We start from the raw sequence: 19,646 nt of genomic DNA, 5'->3' as shown, positions 1-19,646 counted from the left end.
GGAATAATAAAGGGCTAAAAAAGGGTGGATGTGTTGACCATGCCAGAAGTATTTTATGAAATATTCTAATTACTGGCTTCAGTCGTGCTAATGTAAGTACTATCTCACTGCAACAATGATTCTGAATTATTTGGTTATATTTCAGAAAAGGTAATTAAGATTTAATGTACAATCTGATTATTCATTCATGAGTCTTGATTAAATCTAATTTTTATTTTAATTCCTTTGTGACATGAAGAACTCAGGCAACAGTGTGGAGATTTCCTTTATGCTCCCTTTACATCCAACTGATGCATTAAAATGGGGAAGAAGTTTGTCATAAAAGAAGACTGGTGAAGTAATGGGGGGGGGGTGTTCATATTTGCTGAGGTTTTTGTTGTTTGGGCTGCTTGAGCCGCTTTGTATTCATACATCCATGGCTGTGAATAATGAGGCGTGGGGGAACTGGTTTGTGAAAATATAAAATAAAAACTCCCACCCCACATTTCACCTGAACCTATGCCCATCCCTCAAAGAGAACTTTATATTTTGAGGATCAAGAAAATTCAATTAAAAATTCTCCTCCAATCTCTCTCTCTTTGCCTTGAATTCAGGGAACTTTGAAGGACAAACCACTCAATGCCATCTAAATATAATAATCTTTTCTGCTCTCATGTTATTTAATCAACCAGAAACCTGCACTGACAGCCTGGTTGCATGAGCAAAGGGAAACGGTGCACATATAAGCTATGGCCTGTGTTATACAGGAGGTCAGACTAGATGATCATAACAGTCCTTTCTGGCCTTGGAATTTATGAATATATGAAACTGACTCAGTCTTCTGTTTCCTATTTCACTGTTCCAGCTCTGTTGTCAAACATTTTAAGGAGGGGGTCCAAATGTGTCTGTAATTTCCCCTTGCAATGCTACCCAAGTGCAGTCATGTACCTCCATTTTGCCATCACTCTGCTTCCCTATGGAGATCAGCTTCTGGGAAATGAGATATTACATTCCTACTGTAACACACATTTATAAGAAATTGAACTTTTCTTAGTCAAGATTTTTAGAACGAAAGTTGCCCTTCAAATATTTCTCCAAAATTATGCATGCAAGTGGGATTTCAGCACACAAAGGTCAATGAAAACGAGGGAAATGTTCACAGGATTGGGGCCTATATGGGGGAAATACACCTATTTGTCATACATATTGAGTGGTGTAGAAAAAGTTGTAGAGACATACAGGTGTTTATTTTTACCTGGTTTGAAAATGACGTGCACAATAGAGCTGGTTAGGAATTCCACCCTCATATCCGGAAAATTTCAACAAGGTGTGTGTCAGGTTGGCGGGGGTAATCCAGATTTGTCATAACTGTTTTCAGGATTTTGGAGAAAAACTAAATATTTTTGGGTTCTCAACAACCAAAACCTATCTTTGTTGTTTTTTGGCAGAAGTGAACTGTATTTTTCCAGTTTTAAAATGAAAATATATGATTTTTAAAAAAAGCTTTTTTTGAAGTTTCAACAAAAAACTGAATATTTTCAGTGAAACTGCAAATATTTGCATGAAAATTTCAGTTTTGTCACAAAGCTATTTCTGCCAAAAAACTTTTAATGGAACATTTTTGACCACCTATGTTGAATATGTCTTATTTTATTTTGTGTGTGTGTGTGTGTGTGTGTGTGTGTGTGTGAGAGAGAGAGAGAGAGAGAATATTATATATATATATATATATAAAGTATTTTAGAAGACTTGGACCTTACAGTCTCAAATGCCACTTTCTTTGATGTTCATAGAAGATGTTCTATGAAGAAAGAGCTAGGCCTAGCCACAAGGACAGCTCAGTTTTAAGTGGGCCCTGAATGCAGCCTCTAGATTGGTGTTCCCCAAATCTCTGATTTCAGTACGCAAACCCAGTTTCTTGACCATAAAAACTTAAAGGCTACTTTTGAAATATAACCCAAAGTCATAACAACAATCATACTTTACCTACATGTGTGTTTGGATTGGAAAACAAGAATCTGATCATTAATTAAGAGGGTTAGTGTTAAGAAGGTGTACAGTTCTAAACTTATCCATTGACATGGCCAAAACATGGGCATTTTAATACTGTTCATATTAAAAGTTTATAAATTTCATATGGTGGTTTTTTTCCCATTTTTGCAGTTCTGTTTTTAAAAACAACAGTTTGTAAGAATATAGGTATGGCAATATATCAACAGTGTTAATAGACCAAATGCTATCAGTAAGTTATCTTAATATTGAGAGATATCCCACTGATGAAGCACAATTCAAAGGTGCTTGCAGGTGCATTTCATGTGCTGTGACCCTGAGGTAAAAGGAAGAATAATACTCTCTGTCTCTCAAACCCCCCTCCCGCCCTGACACACAATTGGTTATTATAAAATTGTCAAGCCTGCTGACAGAATGGAGACCTAATGAGAAATTGGGAATGCAAGGGCTTCTGGATGATTTATCATCAGCATCCTTTCTAAAGTGAGATAAAATGCCTGGAGAGATATGCAGCCCACTGGCTGACCTTGCTGATATATGTCATAAGAGCAACAGGACCATGAAGCAAACTCTCAAAAGAGTACAAGTAATGTATTTATGATGTGCTTGACCTTATTGAATAGAAAAATGGCTAGCCACCATTGTTGTCATTCCCTGTGAATAAGAGTAAATTGGAGATAGTAAAGGACTATAAAGTATTCAAAACTGTTGATATATGTAATCCATGACCTAGTTTCTATTACAGAGAAGACCTCTGCAATGGGTTGGTGAAAAGTAAATTTAATCTTTTAACAGGTTTATTTCTTTATTGCTTAAATCAAGTTAACAGGGTTATATCACACAGAAAAAATGTAGAAGACTTAATACAGGAACACTGAGTCTGTGGGCTACTGAGTCTTATCCATTCTTACTGGAGTCACTAGAAGCTTGGCACCTCAATAGAATTAGGCCCCGGTGTACTGATCAGTCAGTGTACTAGGTTCGTGGTCTGGTAATGCACATAATGCCCATTTGGTATGATGTTCGATTTATAACTATAAACTCAGGCTATAATGATTGTGTTATAATAATTTTTTCTTACTTCTTAGTGTGGAATATGTTTATTTAGCTATATTGTATTATCTACATCACAATTTGGAAGTAAAAATGCAGACAAGTTTATTTAAGTAAAGCAGATGCCACATTTCTATAGCGTGTTGCTGGTAAATGATGTTTTAAAAATATCTTTTGGGTTTGCTTACAAAATGGTATTTTATGTCAAATTAAAAACTGAATAAAATTGTAATGCAGTATTGCATGACATACTGCATTTTCAAACTGCTTGTTATAGGAGACATAGGGAACTGGCTTTTCACTATAAACTTCAAAATATGTAAGCCAAACATAACAGTTCAAAATTGAATTTGTACTGCAGTTTATATTTAAAGCTAGCACTTTAAGTGAACACAAAAAGGAACTCTCTTCTCACAGTATACACTGTTAGTGCATATTTTTATAAGTAGAAGCACTGTCAATGTTGAAGCCAACTCAGTATAACACTACGGGCAGGTTGGCAGTGTTTCTAAACAGGATAGACAAATACTATCTGGATTATAGAAAACGCATTTTGGTGCTCAAGTGTCCAATTCAAAGCTCAAAGGAAACAGTGACAGTCTTTCCATTGATTTCAAAAGGCTTTGGATCAGGCTCTGATCTGAATATCTGTATTTAGATAACTGTTTAAGCTACCCATGTTTGAAAGCTGGGCTCCGGGTGTAATTTTCCTTTTAATTTGTGTGAAGTTTAAAGAAACATACATTTCATAAAACAGGTTCATTACATCAGAAAACATCTAATTGTTTTAAGAAAAAGATAATATAAATGGCAAAGTACCCTATTTCAACTGCACCAAGTCATTAGAGAGGAGATGAACCAGCTGTCTGCCATCTGAAACAGGCATAGGCAGCAGGGAGCCTACCAGCATTGAGGGCCTATCAACACTATAAGAGAGGGCACCAACTTTTTTGCCCCCTGAGGAGGCAAATTTGCATTTGAGAGAGGTACCTTTGTCAGGCTGTGTCCCCTTCCACATGTACCACATGTTAACTAATGGGGGGAGAGGATAGAAGGGTGAGGATAGCATTTTGAAGGGGCCTCACAGTTGAACATTTCAAAGTAGTTGGAGTTTTGGGCAATGATTCAAGAGAGTACTTATTTGATCTTAAATGCTTCACCTAGCCATGATTATAATCACAACTGCAATTGTTTTTTTTAAATCCTCCGTGAATACATTTGCAATGCCACCACAGATATTAACACTGTTACATTCAAATCTTATACAAATGCATTAATACATCCTTTTATTATATATTGATTGAGAATGTGCAACTTTTCAACACCTACATTATAGATTGTATGTGAAAAACAGCTCTGTACAGTTGGTAGCCTCGATTAGGGAAAGCAGATTTTCCCAAGACAGCATATTTCCATAATACATTCTTATGCTTCTTATAATTCACTGAATAGTACAGATGGAGAAATGAGAAGTATTTGTAGCAAGCAAACCCCAAGTAAGGCCACATTTCCTTGAAAATCCAGGCAATTTTTAAAAGTACGTCCCTAATGTAAACATATATAAAATATTAGTTGTGGGCTATGTAAGTATTTTGACATTTAAATTCACATTTATAAGCAATGTTCTGAAAGTGTTATTAGCAGCAGCAACTATCAGCCTGTACACATTCTGGAATTATCCAGAGCATTCATTGCTTTTCCTTTTCAAAAGGAACAGGAGTACTTGTTGCACCTTAGAGAGTACTTTTTGTTCTTTTTGTGGATACAGACTAACATGGCTGCTACTCTAAAACTTTTCCTTTTCAAACTCTCAAAGTTAACAAGCAATGCCATTTTTAAATTATTAATGAAACAACCACAACAACACTGACAAATTGAGTAAAACAGATTAACCACTGTATGATCACATTATAAAGATAATATATTAATTGAAAAATGGGCTATCCTCCATTGGCATGAGCAGATACAACTCCACTGAAGTCAATAGTATCGCACCAGCTTTTACCAGGAGCTATATTTTCAAAGCAATTCTCAAATGCAAGACACTATATGTTATATGAGAGAGACAAAGATCATTTAGTAGACTAGAGCCTTGTTTACTGGAAGATTTTGGAGGACTTCTAAAATCTCAGATAACAAAATGCAGTACAATATGGGAGTTAAGTAGTCAACTATGTCAAGTTCCCATTCATCCTCCTCCCCCCGGGATAGGATGAAAATACCAGGATTATCTACACACACAGTACAATTTCATGCACATATCTAAATCTCCCAGCTAACTAAAGCTCTGCTAACTGGGGACATGGGCATTAAGTAAGGCTTTAATGCAAAGTTAAGGGATAATTAGAAAGAGTACAATAGGAAGGCAGAAAACATGTCAAGGGAAACAACAATGAAGCAGAGGATAAGGGTATGTTTCTACTAAGTGAAAGTGAATGAACGTGTAAACTTCTTTAAGTGTAAGTTATACATATTTAACCCTTGTCTATTTAATTTCATTTAGTTTCTTATACACCCATCACTGAGGTATCCGAATAAAACTCATATGAATATTGAATTATTTTCAAATTCAAGCTGTGATTTCAGACTTGGTGTAGGGCTGATTAACTTTAGAATTTACCTTGCAGCAGTCCTCTCACACTGCCAAGGGGGTGGGGTGGGTATTTTTTTGGGTTGTTCGTTTTTGTTTAATTCCTTGAATCAATCAAATTTGATATTATTGTTATTTTTACCATGGAAGCAACCCGAGGCCACAACTGAAATTAGGGTCCCATTGCTCTAAATGCTGTAAAAATGCATGGACAGTTCTTGCCCTGAAGAGTTTAGAATCTAAATCAGACACAACAGATAGAAGCTGGGAGGGGAAAAAATGAGAAATAGAAGTGAAGTGACTCGTCCAAGGTCAGTGGCAGAGCCAAGAAGAGAATCAAGGCCTCCTGAATCTCAGTTCAGTGTCCTACCAAGTGGATCATGTAAAAATATACCAGCTATGATGCTGAGTTTATACCCTATTCTCCAGAATCTCAGTAGATTATCATTAGAAGTTTATGGTAAAAACTGACAGTGCAGAGCCAGAAGCCAAAGTAGCACAAATCACTTAAAAAAATGTGAAGCTCCATTTACAAAAGGAGGCTACAATAGACAATGTATTTAGACACACTCTAAAACCCCCAAACATCTCTGAAACAATTCTTTCTTTTTGACATCATTGTGTGTTAGTTGATCCTTTTGAGCCAACAATTTGAAAAGAAGGCAGGTCTTTTAGGTGACCTCATAGCAGCTCTGTGGGAGCTGTCAGCTGTATGTTGCACTTTGGCAGTCCAGACTCTCTCTAGTGCCATCCTTAGTAGGAAGAGCTCCTTGAAAGCATCACAAAGTATGTCAATCTTAGAACACTTACATTTGCCAGACTGCCAGCTGAGCCTGTCCACAAACCCTACTGTTTAAGGGCCAAGTTTTGAACCCCTTACATTAAGGAGTAGTTACTCAAGGGCTATCATACCAAATTCAATGGGACATACTGAATGGTGAAGACATATTCATTTTGGCTATAGAAAGCCCACGCTTTTTTTAATTTACATTGCAAGGGCCAAGCAGAAATATGCAAACCAAGTGTATACTGCACAGACAGGATTCTCAAAAACCAAGAAAATCTTTTGTAGCCCAGAGTCAACCTATTTTTTAAATTCTTCAATCTAATAGATTGACAGTTGTCACTTAAGTGTTCAGAAAATAAAATAGAACTATTATAAAAATAAATCCCAACAACAGAAATTAAAAGACCTAACCAAAACAACAACAAAAAGCCTAGAGAGACAAGATGGGATGGAGTGAATATCTTTCATTGGACCAACTTCTATTGGTGAAAGAAACAAGCTTTCAGGCTACCCAGAACTCTTGTTCAGGTCTGGAAAAGTTACTCAGAAGGCACATCTATGCTGCCATTGAACACCGACAGCTGGCCCAGGTCAGCTGAGTCAGGCTTGTGGGGCTCGGGATACGGGGATGTTTAATTGTGGGTTAGATGTTTGGGTGCAGGCTGGAGTCTGGGCTCTGGGTAGGGAGACCAATATGTAGTTTGTTTGTAGCCATGAAGGGAGACCAACATGGCTACCACCAAAAATACCAAAATCATGCTTTCCTCATTCAACCATTACTAACTGTGGCAAAAATGAATAATCCCTAGCACTCCAAGCCTATGCCTGGCTATGGGTCTCCCAAAATAATAGCTGCATTGTCAATATCACAGGAAACAAATAAAGAAAACAAGTGGTAGGTTGCCTCAACATGCTCTTGGGGTGCTTTAATATTCCCCTTTTGTAACATATAACAGTAGGTCAATTGGCTTCCCTTGAGGAAAAAAGAAAAAGCCACAGTTAAAATATGGTATTCAGTTCAGTGAAGGATAACATTGTTTCAAATTTATTTTAAACAGGTTGTTTCTTTGTTATAATATTATTTCCCCAGTGCTGTCAACTGAGTGTTAAAGGACTAGTAATATTTAATTGACCTACTGTATGGCAACAACAGCACAGTTTCAGCTGCAAAACCATGGGAAAAATTACAGGCTGGTTGACAGTAAGGGAATAACATTTCAATTAAAAAAAAAAGTTTATATTTACAGATGGCTGCACCTGAAGTATTCTTACATAATACCTCAATTGTAAGCACATGGTAATTCATGCAAAAGCTCTCACAGTTCATGGGCATAATACTGGTTAACTAATATCTTGAACGCTTTATTAGTAATAGTTCTGCGTAAAAAGGTTTTCCACTGGGATAAATATTAACAAGAAAACTGTGTTTTATTTAAAGTTACGGAATTTAAGAGTATGAATGAAGAGAGATGGGAAATTGTCAATTAAGTAATTTAGTGTGCTGTGAAAGTTACATATATTACATATATTACCTGAGATTTCTAGATACACTGTATGTCAGGACATGTCTGAACTTATTCATGTAAGTCAGGATAGTCTGCAGAGCATGTTTCTGTACTCCATATTGTTCTGTCAGAAATGGGCATCACTAAGAATTCAGCTCTTGGTGCAAATAAAGCATTAACTTGCTCTAAAGAGCAGAAGAGGTATCATGGAAAACTTTAAAAAACACTATTTTAAGTAGAACATTATGTCTTGACATTTAAAATGCTCATCATTTCCTGTTATTCCCCTTCCTGAAGTTCTAAACCCCTCTTGTAACATCACCACAATCTCCACAGTAGTCCAGTAGGGTTATCACAACATAGAATAAGTTACTTCTTTATGTCTTTATACAAGGAATAAGAAACAGCAGCAGAAAAGGATTTATGAAACAAAGATTGCTTTTTGATACAAATATTTAATAAGAAAAAGAGGGAAAAGCTGTACCTAAAATATTTCACACAATTGCTTTGAAAAAAGAGCTGTTTAAGAATGATTCCTTTTGCATTGTCCTTTATTATTCACTCTTATCATGTGAATAGTGCTCAACAGATAATCTGCCTCAAAGATTAAAATGTTTAAAGTCTTGTCAGTACACAGTTGGTCATTTGGGGCTGGTGGAACTAAGCCACCCAAACAATGACCCAGATTTCAAACCCACTATAGAAACTGCAGTATCAATCGTGCAACTGTTTCACAGAACCATCTGTTGTCACAAGGTGGCTCCTAGTTGGGCCAGAGCTTCTTCAATATCTTGTGACAAAGCTCTATCCTTGTCTCTGTGGGTCCCGAGTTTCCTGGTGGATTTTTGCTATCCTCAGAGGCTCACTGTGACCCACCATGTAGCCCTTCTCTCTCTAGAGGCAAGGGTCACAGCCTACTGAGCCATTTTCATAAGCCATTTTCATAAGCCAGTGGGGGAAGTGAGGAGAAGCTATCCTCCCTCGCCCAGTCTCTGTTGTCTTTCAGTCTCAGTGATTAATCAGGGGGGGGCAAAGGGGTGAGCCTGGGCCCGCCCTCTACTCTGGGCTCCAGCCCAGGGACCCTAATAGTATCAACTATGATAGCTGACTTTTTAGAAACGGGACACGTACCATTCCCTGGGCCACTTCCCCACAGCAGCCCCCACTTCCTTGAGATCCAGTTTACCCTTACCTCAGGGCCTCCTTCCTTGTGCCTTATATGGTTTGTACTGCTCAGTCTCTCCAACAGCGTGACTTCCTCCTCCAGCTCCTGACACGCACCCCACCCCCCCACTAACTGGGAGGTTTTTAACTTCTTTCAGCCAGCCCCGATTGGCTTCAGGTGTCCCAATCAACCTAGCTGTCTCCACTGCTTTCTGGAAGGATCTTAATTGTCCTCAGATGTCTTGATTAACTTGGAGCAACTGCCATTTGGTTACCATGGTAACAGGGATTTGTTTAGCCTGGGGCTAACATACCTGTTTCTTACTACTTTCCTTTAGCCATCTGGCCTTGCCCTGTCACAATCTGCAGTCCTCCAGTGGCTGAAATCCACCAGGCCACCACCAAGGAACTTCTTTCTGGTTAACATTATCAGTGCTCCAATATCTTCTTATTAAATCCATTTAGTCTCAGATGCTCCTCAAAGCACCAACTCAAATGGGAATCCTGGTGGCAGCAGGTGGTACTGTAGTAGTATAGCCACTTTACTAATACTACCTAGTTTCTAGAGTGTCGCTGACCGGAGGGACATTGCTATCAGTACCTAATGGACAGCTGACTCTGCTGGTCAGTATCGTATGGCCAAATTCCTGCAGCGGTATTTAGAAATGGAATTCTTAAACGGACTTTGAACTTAGAAGGGTTTTCTCATGATTGTGTGCATTACTAATTGTCTCCTTAACAAAAACAGGGAATGTTAATAAGCCTTAAAGCTTGGAAGAGCTGTAATATTTGGATTTCCATGATAAAGCTATAAAATACAGACATAGTGTTAAAAAGAAAAGAGTAGCTGTTGATTTTATTGTGTAATAAAAATGTTTATATTACCATGACACAATGCTATTTCCTTGACCTTTCACAGTGTAGTGTGCTGTACATCGATCTCTGTCAAGAACATACTATCATGTTTATTGAGATGACCTGGCATTTTAAGACAAGCACTCAGATTTTTATGGAGATGATCCATAAAAGCCCCATAAAAATTTGCCACTGTAGAATAAGGCAGCCTAGTGGAACCAAATTTTGAAGTGCTTTGAAAACATTATAAAATGTTTTTCAATGTGGTCAAACAATTTTCATGGAATTAAGGCATGATGCAATAAACCTATTATGTTTACCTCTCTGACAATGCAGGATGGTTTCCTACAGCACATTGCTCCCTATAAATATGATGAACTGGTTAGTCCGTTCCAACTCTTGTTCTCAAGTGATGGAATGTGAACCACTTCCCAAGGGATATCATTCTGCAGCCTGATAGATCTCCTTGTCAGGATATAAATACAGAACACTTTCATTCTTACTAATTCACTATGAGTTATCAATAATCTTCTATCTGTATAGAGGGGTAGTTATCTTGGTGTTCTTTACAACCACAATGTATGAAGTCATTTCAGGCTCACTATTCACTTGGCTTTGAAAGTCTCTGGGTAGGGAATGAAAGATTGGATTCCTTTCTATGTCCCACTATAAGCTGCTAAAACATTATTCTTTGGGTTGTTATGTCTGGGTAATCTTGCAACATCATCAGAGAGTCTTCCAGTCTCATTTTTCAGGCCATCTCCTCCTTAATAGTCTTTTTAAATTCATACAATTTCTGTCTGATTGCAAGTCTGTATCCTATATGCTACATAGCTTTCTCTCACAACTTCACAGTGTTCAGGGCCCCATTACCTATATAGATAAGGCCAATTATCTGCTCAAGTTCACTCTGACCCATGATAACCACTTTCCTTTACCTGGATCCAGTTGGGAGACCCTTGGTCCAGTCCTGCTCCAATCACTAGTATTTAACCCACAGTAAAACAGCTTCAACAGGAGAGATTGAGAGACCCCCCTCCCCAACAGAATACCCCATAGCTCAGTGGTTAAAGCACTCTCCTCAGAGGTAGGAGAGACAATGTTCAAATTGTCTCCCTGCCTCTGGCAGGGGAGGGGGATTGAACTTGGGTCTCCCACATCCCAGGCAAGAGTGCTAACCACTGGACTAAGAGTTATAAAGTGGGCTCCTCCTCTTCCTGCCCCCCAGTTTGTGTGAAATGAGGTAGGCACTTAACCCATTCTCTCAAGAAGTGGTTTAGGCACCTAATCCACCTGGGGTTCCCATTCATGGATCACTAGCAGAGAGAGTTACCTCCCTGCAGTCTGGACTTAGTCATCTATCTCCATGAGGGAGTAGGGCTTAGGACACACCCCTGTCATTGGCATCTCTCTTTGGGTAGCTTGGACAGCTCCCTGTCTAGCTTACTGGCTTTTGTGGATTCCATTCTTAGGTGTTTATCTCCTCCCCATTCACTGTATAGGGAGCCTATACCTAACTCAGACTTTGTGGATTTCTGTGTTGTTTCTAGGCACCTAGAGGTTAGGTGGTCAGCACTGCAGCACTTAAGTTTCTTTGTGGATCTTACCCCATATTCCCAGTCACAGGGAAGAAACCCAATTGTACAGTTGGGTGGGCATGCTGATAAGCAGTTGACACAGATAGACCTGGATCTGGGTATGACAACCCAAGAGTGTGAAAATTCTGAAATTCTACCCCAGGAGAGTAAAGGCACAAGGACTGCCATTTGTGGGGGTGCACTCCGATACCAGAAAGGGGACAAAAGTGCAGCTAGTCCCATAACTGTGACATATACCATTAGTAGTCTACTATGTTACCTTTAAAACTCAAAAGTCCCTATACGTACATTCCTCAATCTCTTTATCCATAGTTTACCCTCAGGGTAACTTTAAGCAGTACAATCTGATCAGACACTTAGGGGTTGTTTTTATCCATAGGTAGGATAGGAAGGGAAAAGATATAAAATGTTTTAGTTTCTAACTCATTTCAGCAAGGAGTGAACAACCAATGGAAGACTGACCTAAAGCAGCATGGTTCCATAGGGAAATCTTGAACCCATGACATGCAAGTGGGTTCAAAATACATCCAACTTTGCATATTTTAAAATATATTATGAAAAAATATGACTGAATGCTACCTTTCTCAAAGTACACCAGAGTCCTAGCATCCCTGATTGATCACTTGTAAGCCTAATTCTCCAGTACTTTGCACTTTAGGCTGTCATTTATGAGTGCAGAGTGAGTACACATTTAGCGTTTTTGTACAGGTGTAAGTGATGGCATAAGGTAGGCTCAGAATTAGTCTAGTGTGAGCAAGCAAATAGCTGTAATCTGTCTTTCAGCTGTAACACTTAGCAAAAAAAAAAAAAAAACAACACCATACTAACCAGCAGCAACAAAAAAAGGAAAAATCTTTTAATATATTCAAAAATACCACTTTCTGAAATGTAAGTTGGCTTTTCAGCCTCTTGGATAACATGCAACATGGTTCACAGTCAACCAAGATAAGCATTCAAGTTCAGGTGAGATGCTTTATAAATATAAACACATTATATGGGTGGGTTAGATGTGTTTTCACAATATGTATATTTTGCAGTTTTGTGAGGAAACAAAAGTGGTGCAATATATACCTCTTTGAATGCTCCAGCTTCAGTTTGACACCCATATTTATACCAACCCTTGTGTTTCCAGAAAAAGCTACACTTTAAAGTAGCCTCTTTAGTAACAGACAATTAATGGAGCAGCATATATTTGCCCCAGAAAAGAAGTGTGTCAGTTGTACATTTTCTTTGGATATCATCTATGCTATTGGATAATGAAATAAACAATGAGAATATTGAGTATACTCCTGTAATCTTTGCAAGAATGGCAGGTTCCATCCTCGAGTGTTGGATTCATAGTCTACTAGAAACAGTTTTGATATATATATGTATTTTACTATTCACTATATCCAGTCCCACATGAATGCTCACTACTTACATAAATGCACACAGACACACATGTGGGTGCACAAGGGTATAGGAGAGGTACAGGGAGACTTTCCCTACTATGCAATGCACCATCACGAAGGGATCAGTCACACTTGCAGTCCCTTCATATCCTGAGTGGTGTAACTTATCTCTGGCGATGAGAGCTAGAACCCTACTCACTGTAACGGGAGGGGAGAGGTGTCGGAAGAAGGGAAGGCCAGAGTGAAGCATGTTTTTTATCCTACTTAGGAGGAGCGCAGGAGGCACTCCCCCTCTGCATGTCGAGAACTCCACTGCAGAGCCTGTCTCACACACTAAGCACTAAGCTGGGTGGCGCAGCTGCACAACATCCCCAGCATGGGGCCCCAGAATATCCTGATTAACTGCACCTATTTCTTTGTGTGTTTATCCATTCTCACCCAGACTGATTAAAAACCAAATGACAGTAGGAGCTTGAATGTATTCATATGAACCAGAAATGTAGGGGGAACCAAACAATTGCAACAGTTACTAGACAGATGTAAATGTGACAGATCATCAGTGAAAGCGCATCTTCACTTGATCTTCCTGTATTAACATTCCAGCCTAGATTCAAAGTATTAAAAGTGTAAAGCACTCACCTGCTTTTCAAATGATTAAGCTGAATCTGTAAATTGTCATTTGCCTCTGTCTGCTCATCCAGAGATCGCTGTAGCTTTCGAATCTGGTTTAGTGAATCATCGAGCTGAAAGCAAACGGACCTGATTGGTTTTGAAATGTACCACGCACGTTTTTACCATGAGTGTTATTATAATAGACACAAATAACATCCACTTATATTTGAGGTTAATTTTTTTTTAAAGTTACATTTGTGTTTGAGATTTTATCACACGTGTTTTATTCTCTCTCACAAGCACACAGAATCAGGATCCTTTTTCTTAGTAAGGACAGATAACATTGTACTCAGTGCTAAATGTTGTCACGTTTTATTTCCTATACGTCATTTTCTGTGAAATACATGAAATATCCTATTTTCTTAGCTTTTTTGTTAAAGCATCACAAAGTTTTATGGACAATAAGGAATAACCTAGAACATTTATTCTAATTATGTATGAGGATATTTTATCTGTCCTTGTATATTTCCCCCAGTTTTTATGCTGCTGTCAGTAAAGTACCTGCCAAGTCACTGGAAAAGCAATAAAATGCAATCATGATTTAAAAATAAGGTCACAAGTAGCTTTCTCTGTAGAATTCTAATTTGACTTCTATGAAACTTGTAGAATGAAACCTGGTAACAGGTGAAAGTCAACCAACTTCTAGTTGTTGTTACCAACCCACCAAGGCACAGCCAGCATTTTAGTAAGGGGCTCCCATAAGTGTTCTCCCTCAGCCTGTGATAAATAAATCTCCATGTCCCAAAGCTTTGTGCGCTTGTAGGAAGGAGTCTTGAGGGACTGGAGAATCTATTCATTTTCCCAATTAAACCAAAGAAAAATTAATTGCCTCCCAAGACAACAAAATTTGGCAATCAAGTTTATCTAAAGCTGCACTCTGTGGGAGGAAAAAAGCTTACATTTTTGTTCCTTAAAAATGTGTTCAACTGGGTCAATTTCAAATGGAGGGCGCAGGGTGACAGATAAAGTCCTGTTAGTGGATGGATATAAAGGTAGCTCTGACACAAATTGCCTTGCACCAAATGGCAGATGCTTGCAGAATAACCTGGTCCATTTCTAATGAAAATAAATAGGTTGCTGGCAAAGTATTTTTTTTTATAAACCCCTAGAATAAATAATCTTTTTCAAGGATAATTTAGCAGTATCCCAATGGAGTTCATCCTCTCAGCCACTCCCCAGAACCCAGTATTCCCTTAAATCTGCTGGGAACATATTAAATGGGAGGCTTGCAGGCACCCCCAAAGATACCTCTAGATCACAGGTTTTATAAACATAGGCTCCTCCCAGGCTTGCTTATTTATTTCAGTTTGTACAAGATTTACTAAGCACCCATCCAGTGCTGCAGGCCCTAATTACACAATTTAAAATCCACAGGAAATAACTATCTGCAAACAAAATAGCCACCTCTATAGAGCACGTAGAACCTTCCAGCATTCAACTCACACTTTCCCCAAACCCCAGAAAAATAGGTGGGCTTTGCAGCATGCTAGCAAGTTAATAGATCTGGGTTCTGACAGCCCAATGTAGAGACACAATTCCAAAAGGCAAAGTCCACTCACGCCAGCCAGCCAGCTGCCTCATCCCTTTTAGTCAGGGTAGCTCAGACTTGTTCTCAGCAGAGGCAGTACTGAATGGGGAAAAAAGGTGGAGTCTCAGAGTTTGTATTTACTAAAACATGCTGTAGCATGTTATACGGTGCTAACCACCACGTACTAAAATGCTAGTATGGACTTTAGCATGTACTGAGCTGGTCAAGTCAAAGCAAGTGGGGGAGTGTAGGCTTCAACATGATTAGATCAGCATCTGTTAAAGTTGCCTTTGCCTACACTAGCAGTTTAGAATGAACCTGCTGGCCAACACCATTCTAACACCACACTGTTTATCCAAAGCCTCAGATGACCAGAGAGATGGTAAACCAAACTCTGTAGGACTTGATAGGTTAAAACAAATTCCTTGAGCTCCTTGAGCTCAAAATTGGCAAACCTAGAAAGAGTCTTCAGCAAACTCTCTCCCACTAAGGAGTTACAGTTTTGGAAAAGAGTCACACTGAATTTTAGGGTACACACACAGTGCAGCAAAGTTTAAGGCAGTGGTCTCCAAACTGGGGTGCACAAGATGATCCCAGGGGATGCACGGCAGCAGGAGTTTTTTTCTTTGGCGGCAGCTCTGCATGTCCATGGCTGGTGTTCCCCTGCAGCAGGTCTTCCGGTCTTATTCCATCGGTGGCGCGCATGTGGCTGGTCTTCCGATCTTCACCCTGGGGGTGCGCGAGCCAAAAAGTTTGGAGACCACTGGTTTAAGGGACTGTGAAACCACCCCTTATAACCTTTCCCAGAAAGAATTGGCAACACTTGTTTTAAGCAATACAATAAGTTTCATTTTAATTCTCTTGTTCCACTTATTGTGATCCTCAAAAGTATCTAATCTATCTACAGGAATTATGAATTACATATAATCTTGGTACCTGAGCCCTTGATCCAACAAAAAACTAAAGAATATACATAGTCCTATTATTTCCACTGGGACTACACACATGCTTAAAGTTGCAGTTGTGCTAAAGTGCTTTGCTAGATATGGGTCTAAGTACAAGGATCCAAGTACAACTGGAGAATGATATTTTAACTTTATGTAAGGGGACTGTTGCCCCCTTACTAACACTCAGTGAGGGTGTTTTAGTTGCTAGCTCCCAGTACTAAAAGGGGGGAAGGGTCGATGGGGGATCAGGACCCTGAGACTGACAGCCCCCAGGAACAATGGGGAGAGGCCAATGCTCCAGGTCAGCCTGAATGACAGGGCGGGCAGGCTAATCAGGGAGTCAGGAGGCAAGGGGAGTCCCATCCTTCGTGTGAGCTGGAATTGCCTGGGTCAGACAGAGTGGGGCCGAGATAAGGAGAAAATAGGGGCCCAAGCTGAGCTGGGGAACAGAGCTGTGCCAGACCCAGAGGGACCAGAAAAGCAGCCCAGAGAGAGCATACCCTGTGCTGGGAGTAGAGCTGCAGCCGGAAAGCCAGAGGCACAGCCCAGATAGAGCAGACTTGTCCTGAGACGAGAGCTGCAGCAACGAGAGGCAGAGGGGCCAGAGAAGCAGCCCAGGGAGCTGGAGGCAGAGCAGCAGCCGTGCTGAGACAGAGTGAAACTGGAGCTGGGGCTGGAGCTGGAGCAATCTGGAGCCGGGTGTGGTGAGCAGCTGGGGAGAGCGATGGGGACCCTGGGCAGTGGGCCCAGCACAGGGAGACACCTCAGCCAGGAGGCTCTGTAGGCCACACTCAGAGGGGGATTGGTAACCCCGACGGGGTGGGGGGGCAACACTGGGAAGAAGGGCCCTGACACCTAGAACCTGAGAGTGTGTGGCCATCACCAGAGCGAGTGTCTAACCCACAGCATCCCTGCAGCATAGCCAGGGCCTGAGAAGAAGGCCTGGGACTTACAAGGAACAGACTGTGAACTGCCCTGACATTCCAGAGACACTGTTTGTGATGTTCCCTGCCACAGAGCGGGTTGATGCGTTTCCTTTAACCTTTCCCATTTTTCCTAATTCTTTTTAAAATTAATTGTTGATTACATAACTTGCATTTGCTTTAACTTGTATGTAATGATCAGTGGGTCAGAGAAGTGCCCAGTGTAGAGAGAGTACCCCGGAGTGAGGATATCCTAGCCCCTGTCCTAGGTGACCACAGCAGGGTTGGGGGTCGAGCCCCTCAGGAATCCTGGGCCCAGCCTTGTTGGGGTTACGAGGACTCTGCCAGACAGGGAGTGGAAGGGGAGTACTCAAGGGCAGGGAGGCCACTGGGTAAAGGAAGTGGGAGCGAGGACTCAGATCCTTTCGCTAGCCCACTTGACCGGGGTTGTGAAGAAGCCAGGAAAGTTCCCCACAATAGCGGGACTATTCCCCCGCTTACATTTATCTTTGCAGTGCAATGTTGCAGTGTTGTAAGAAGCCTGGTAAATGCTTACCATTACAGATATCCTATTCCTATCAATGGCAGTTATATGCAGACTAAGGGCAGTATATGGTCCACTGTGACTGATATTGCTAATCAATAGCTTTCTATTTTAGTGAAAAGCGTTGTGGTGGAGAAGGGAGAGAGAGAGAAAAAGAAAGAACTCTGTTTCTGAAATGTTAATATCAATAATCTTAGTTCACAGCATTTCTATGGCAATAATTACTGGCTGGAATTAATGGTACACACCACTTTCAGCTAGCTAGCCATTTCATCAGCAGGAAATGCCTTGAAATTTATTCACAATATTGTCCTATTCCTATTATGATCAGTTTATAAAGGCTGCCATCAAATCATGCTCACAGCAAAGTGTTAGTTACCTGAAACATGAGACATTAACACAATAACTTGTACATGAAGGAGTCCAGAACAGATATTCATTCTTCTTTTTTAAGTGACAAGTGTTTGAACTTTCTCAACTATCTTTTATCATATTCATATGCCTTTAATAATTGCTTCAACATCTCAGTTTTACCTGGTTTTCCAGTGAATTCCTTCTGATCAAGACACTGCAGCTAAGTTTGTCACTTAGGGATGGGTTTTAATTTTTCCATCTTTGAAAGGTGAAATATTTGTTGCATCTTTCATCATTTTTTTTTCTAAGATGCATTACTTGTTTGCAGCAAAGCAGGCCAGAATCTTCACTTCTTTTTACTTTCTATCTTTGTAGCGAGAAATTCCAGAATAAACAGTACTAATGAGATTACTCAGATTAATCATGTTCAAAATTACTTGGTTTAAAGTGGTCTAATTCAACATGCTCACAGCAGAGGAGCTACCTTGTGACTGCTGTGGGGTATGGTTTAACCCCATAGTTTTTGGGCATCTGATTCAGTCATCTGAGGCCTCTTATTTTACTAACAATTTACAGAAAGCTCAGCACTACAGAAAACTTTAGAACCAAATTATTGTAAATGACCTCTATTTTCTTAGATGCCTTTTTATTTAGATTTGGTACTTACATTCTCTCTACCTAAATACCTCCTCCAGTTTCAACTGGATACAGTGTTTTAACTCTGTTTTCAGTCCTAATTTCTTATGTATTGCTATGTGCAGCTCAACAGCTGTTATTCCATGCCTCCATTTACCCATGTGTAAAATGGATATATTGTGTTTCACATGATCTTTAACAACTACTGACATGTACGATTTTGCCACTTTTGCAAATCTATAGATGTGGCTAAATGGAGGGGAAAAAAAGAAATTGTGATTTTCTTTTGGGGGAGGGGGGCACAGGAGTTGTATTTCTTGCAGATTAGCATAGTTTTACTACATGATACGTCTAGTAATTTTTTTCAACCTCAAGGTATGAATTTTAAAAATATCCCAAACAAACTGTGGTAGTAAGATAAACAAGCATTTTCTATAATCACACATTCTCTATCCAATAAAATGATTTCTTCTAAACATCATTGTTTAATTTAAAAGGAATAATATCAACTTTTTGGTTGTCACTTATTTCTTATTATAGCCAGTGCTGAATTTTCAATTGGAATGTGGGGTATTGGGCGGGGGGGACGGTGAACAGAAAATGTAGTATCTGCAATATCAAAAGCTTCCACAGGAAATTTTCATTTTTCCATTGGGAAAACAGAAATGAAATATTTTGTTTTGGGTTGCATGATGTTGTCCAATTAAAATATAATCATGCAAATCACTATTGCTACCACTGTTACATAATTGCAACTAATCTTATACAAAGTGTAACATACAGCCAGAAAGGGTTAAGCAGCTTGCAGGCTGAACGACCCAAAGCCAACCTTTAAAAACATGTTAGAAAGTATGTGAATGTTAATTAGGGCCATTCAATGCTAGATAGGCTAGAACTTTGAAGTGCAAACCTGTATTTTTAGCTAATTAGAGGTGATACTAATTGTGTGTATTTTAGATATTAGCCATGTAAACAGGCAGTTTCTGTCTGTCACCATAACTATTAATTTCGAGATCAACAGGGAATATTAACATTTAGATGAATCTTGGGTGAAATAATGTCATTGTCTATACGTCTCTTTGAAGCCTAATGGGTAAATTGCCCTATGTT

General features: G+C 39.6%; 1 protein-coding gene across 1 annotated transcript in view; it reads right to left on the bottom strand.

Annotated features, from left to right (window-relative positions):
• The window catches only part of CCDC102B (coiled-coil domain containing 102B), a 308,469-nt gene that overhangs the window by 57,659 nt on the left and 231,164 nt on the right, over positions 1–19,646 (bottom strand). Inside the window, exon 7 of the mRNA XM_077809076.1 lies at positions 13,572–13,675. Coding sequence (XP_077665202.1) covers positions 13,572–13,675 — 104 coding nt within the window. The remainder of the gene's footprint in view (positions 1–13,571; positions 13,676–19,646) is intronic.

Source organism: Eretmochelys imbricata, chromosome 2 (assembly GCF_965152235.1).
Source record: "Eretmochelys imbricata isolate rEreImb1 chromosome 2, rEreImb1.hap1, whole genome shotgun sequence".
Classification (NCBI taxonomy): Eukaryota; Metazoa; Chordata; order Testudines; family Cheloniidae; genus Eretmochelys; species Eretmochelys imbricata.
Note: the sequence above shows the minus strand (reverse complement) of the source record. Positions and strands in the feature narration are given on the sequence as shown.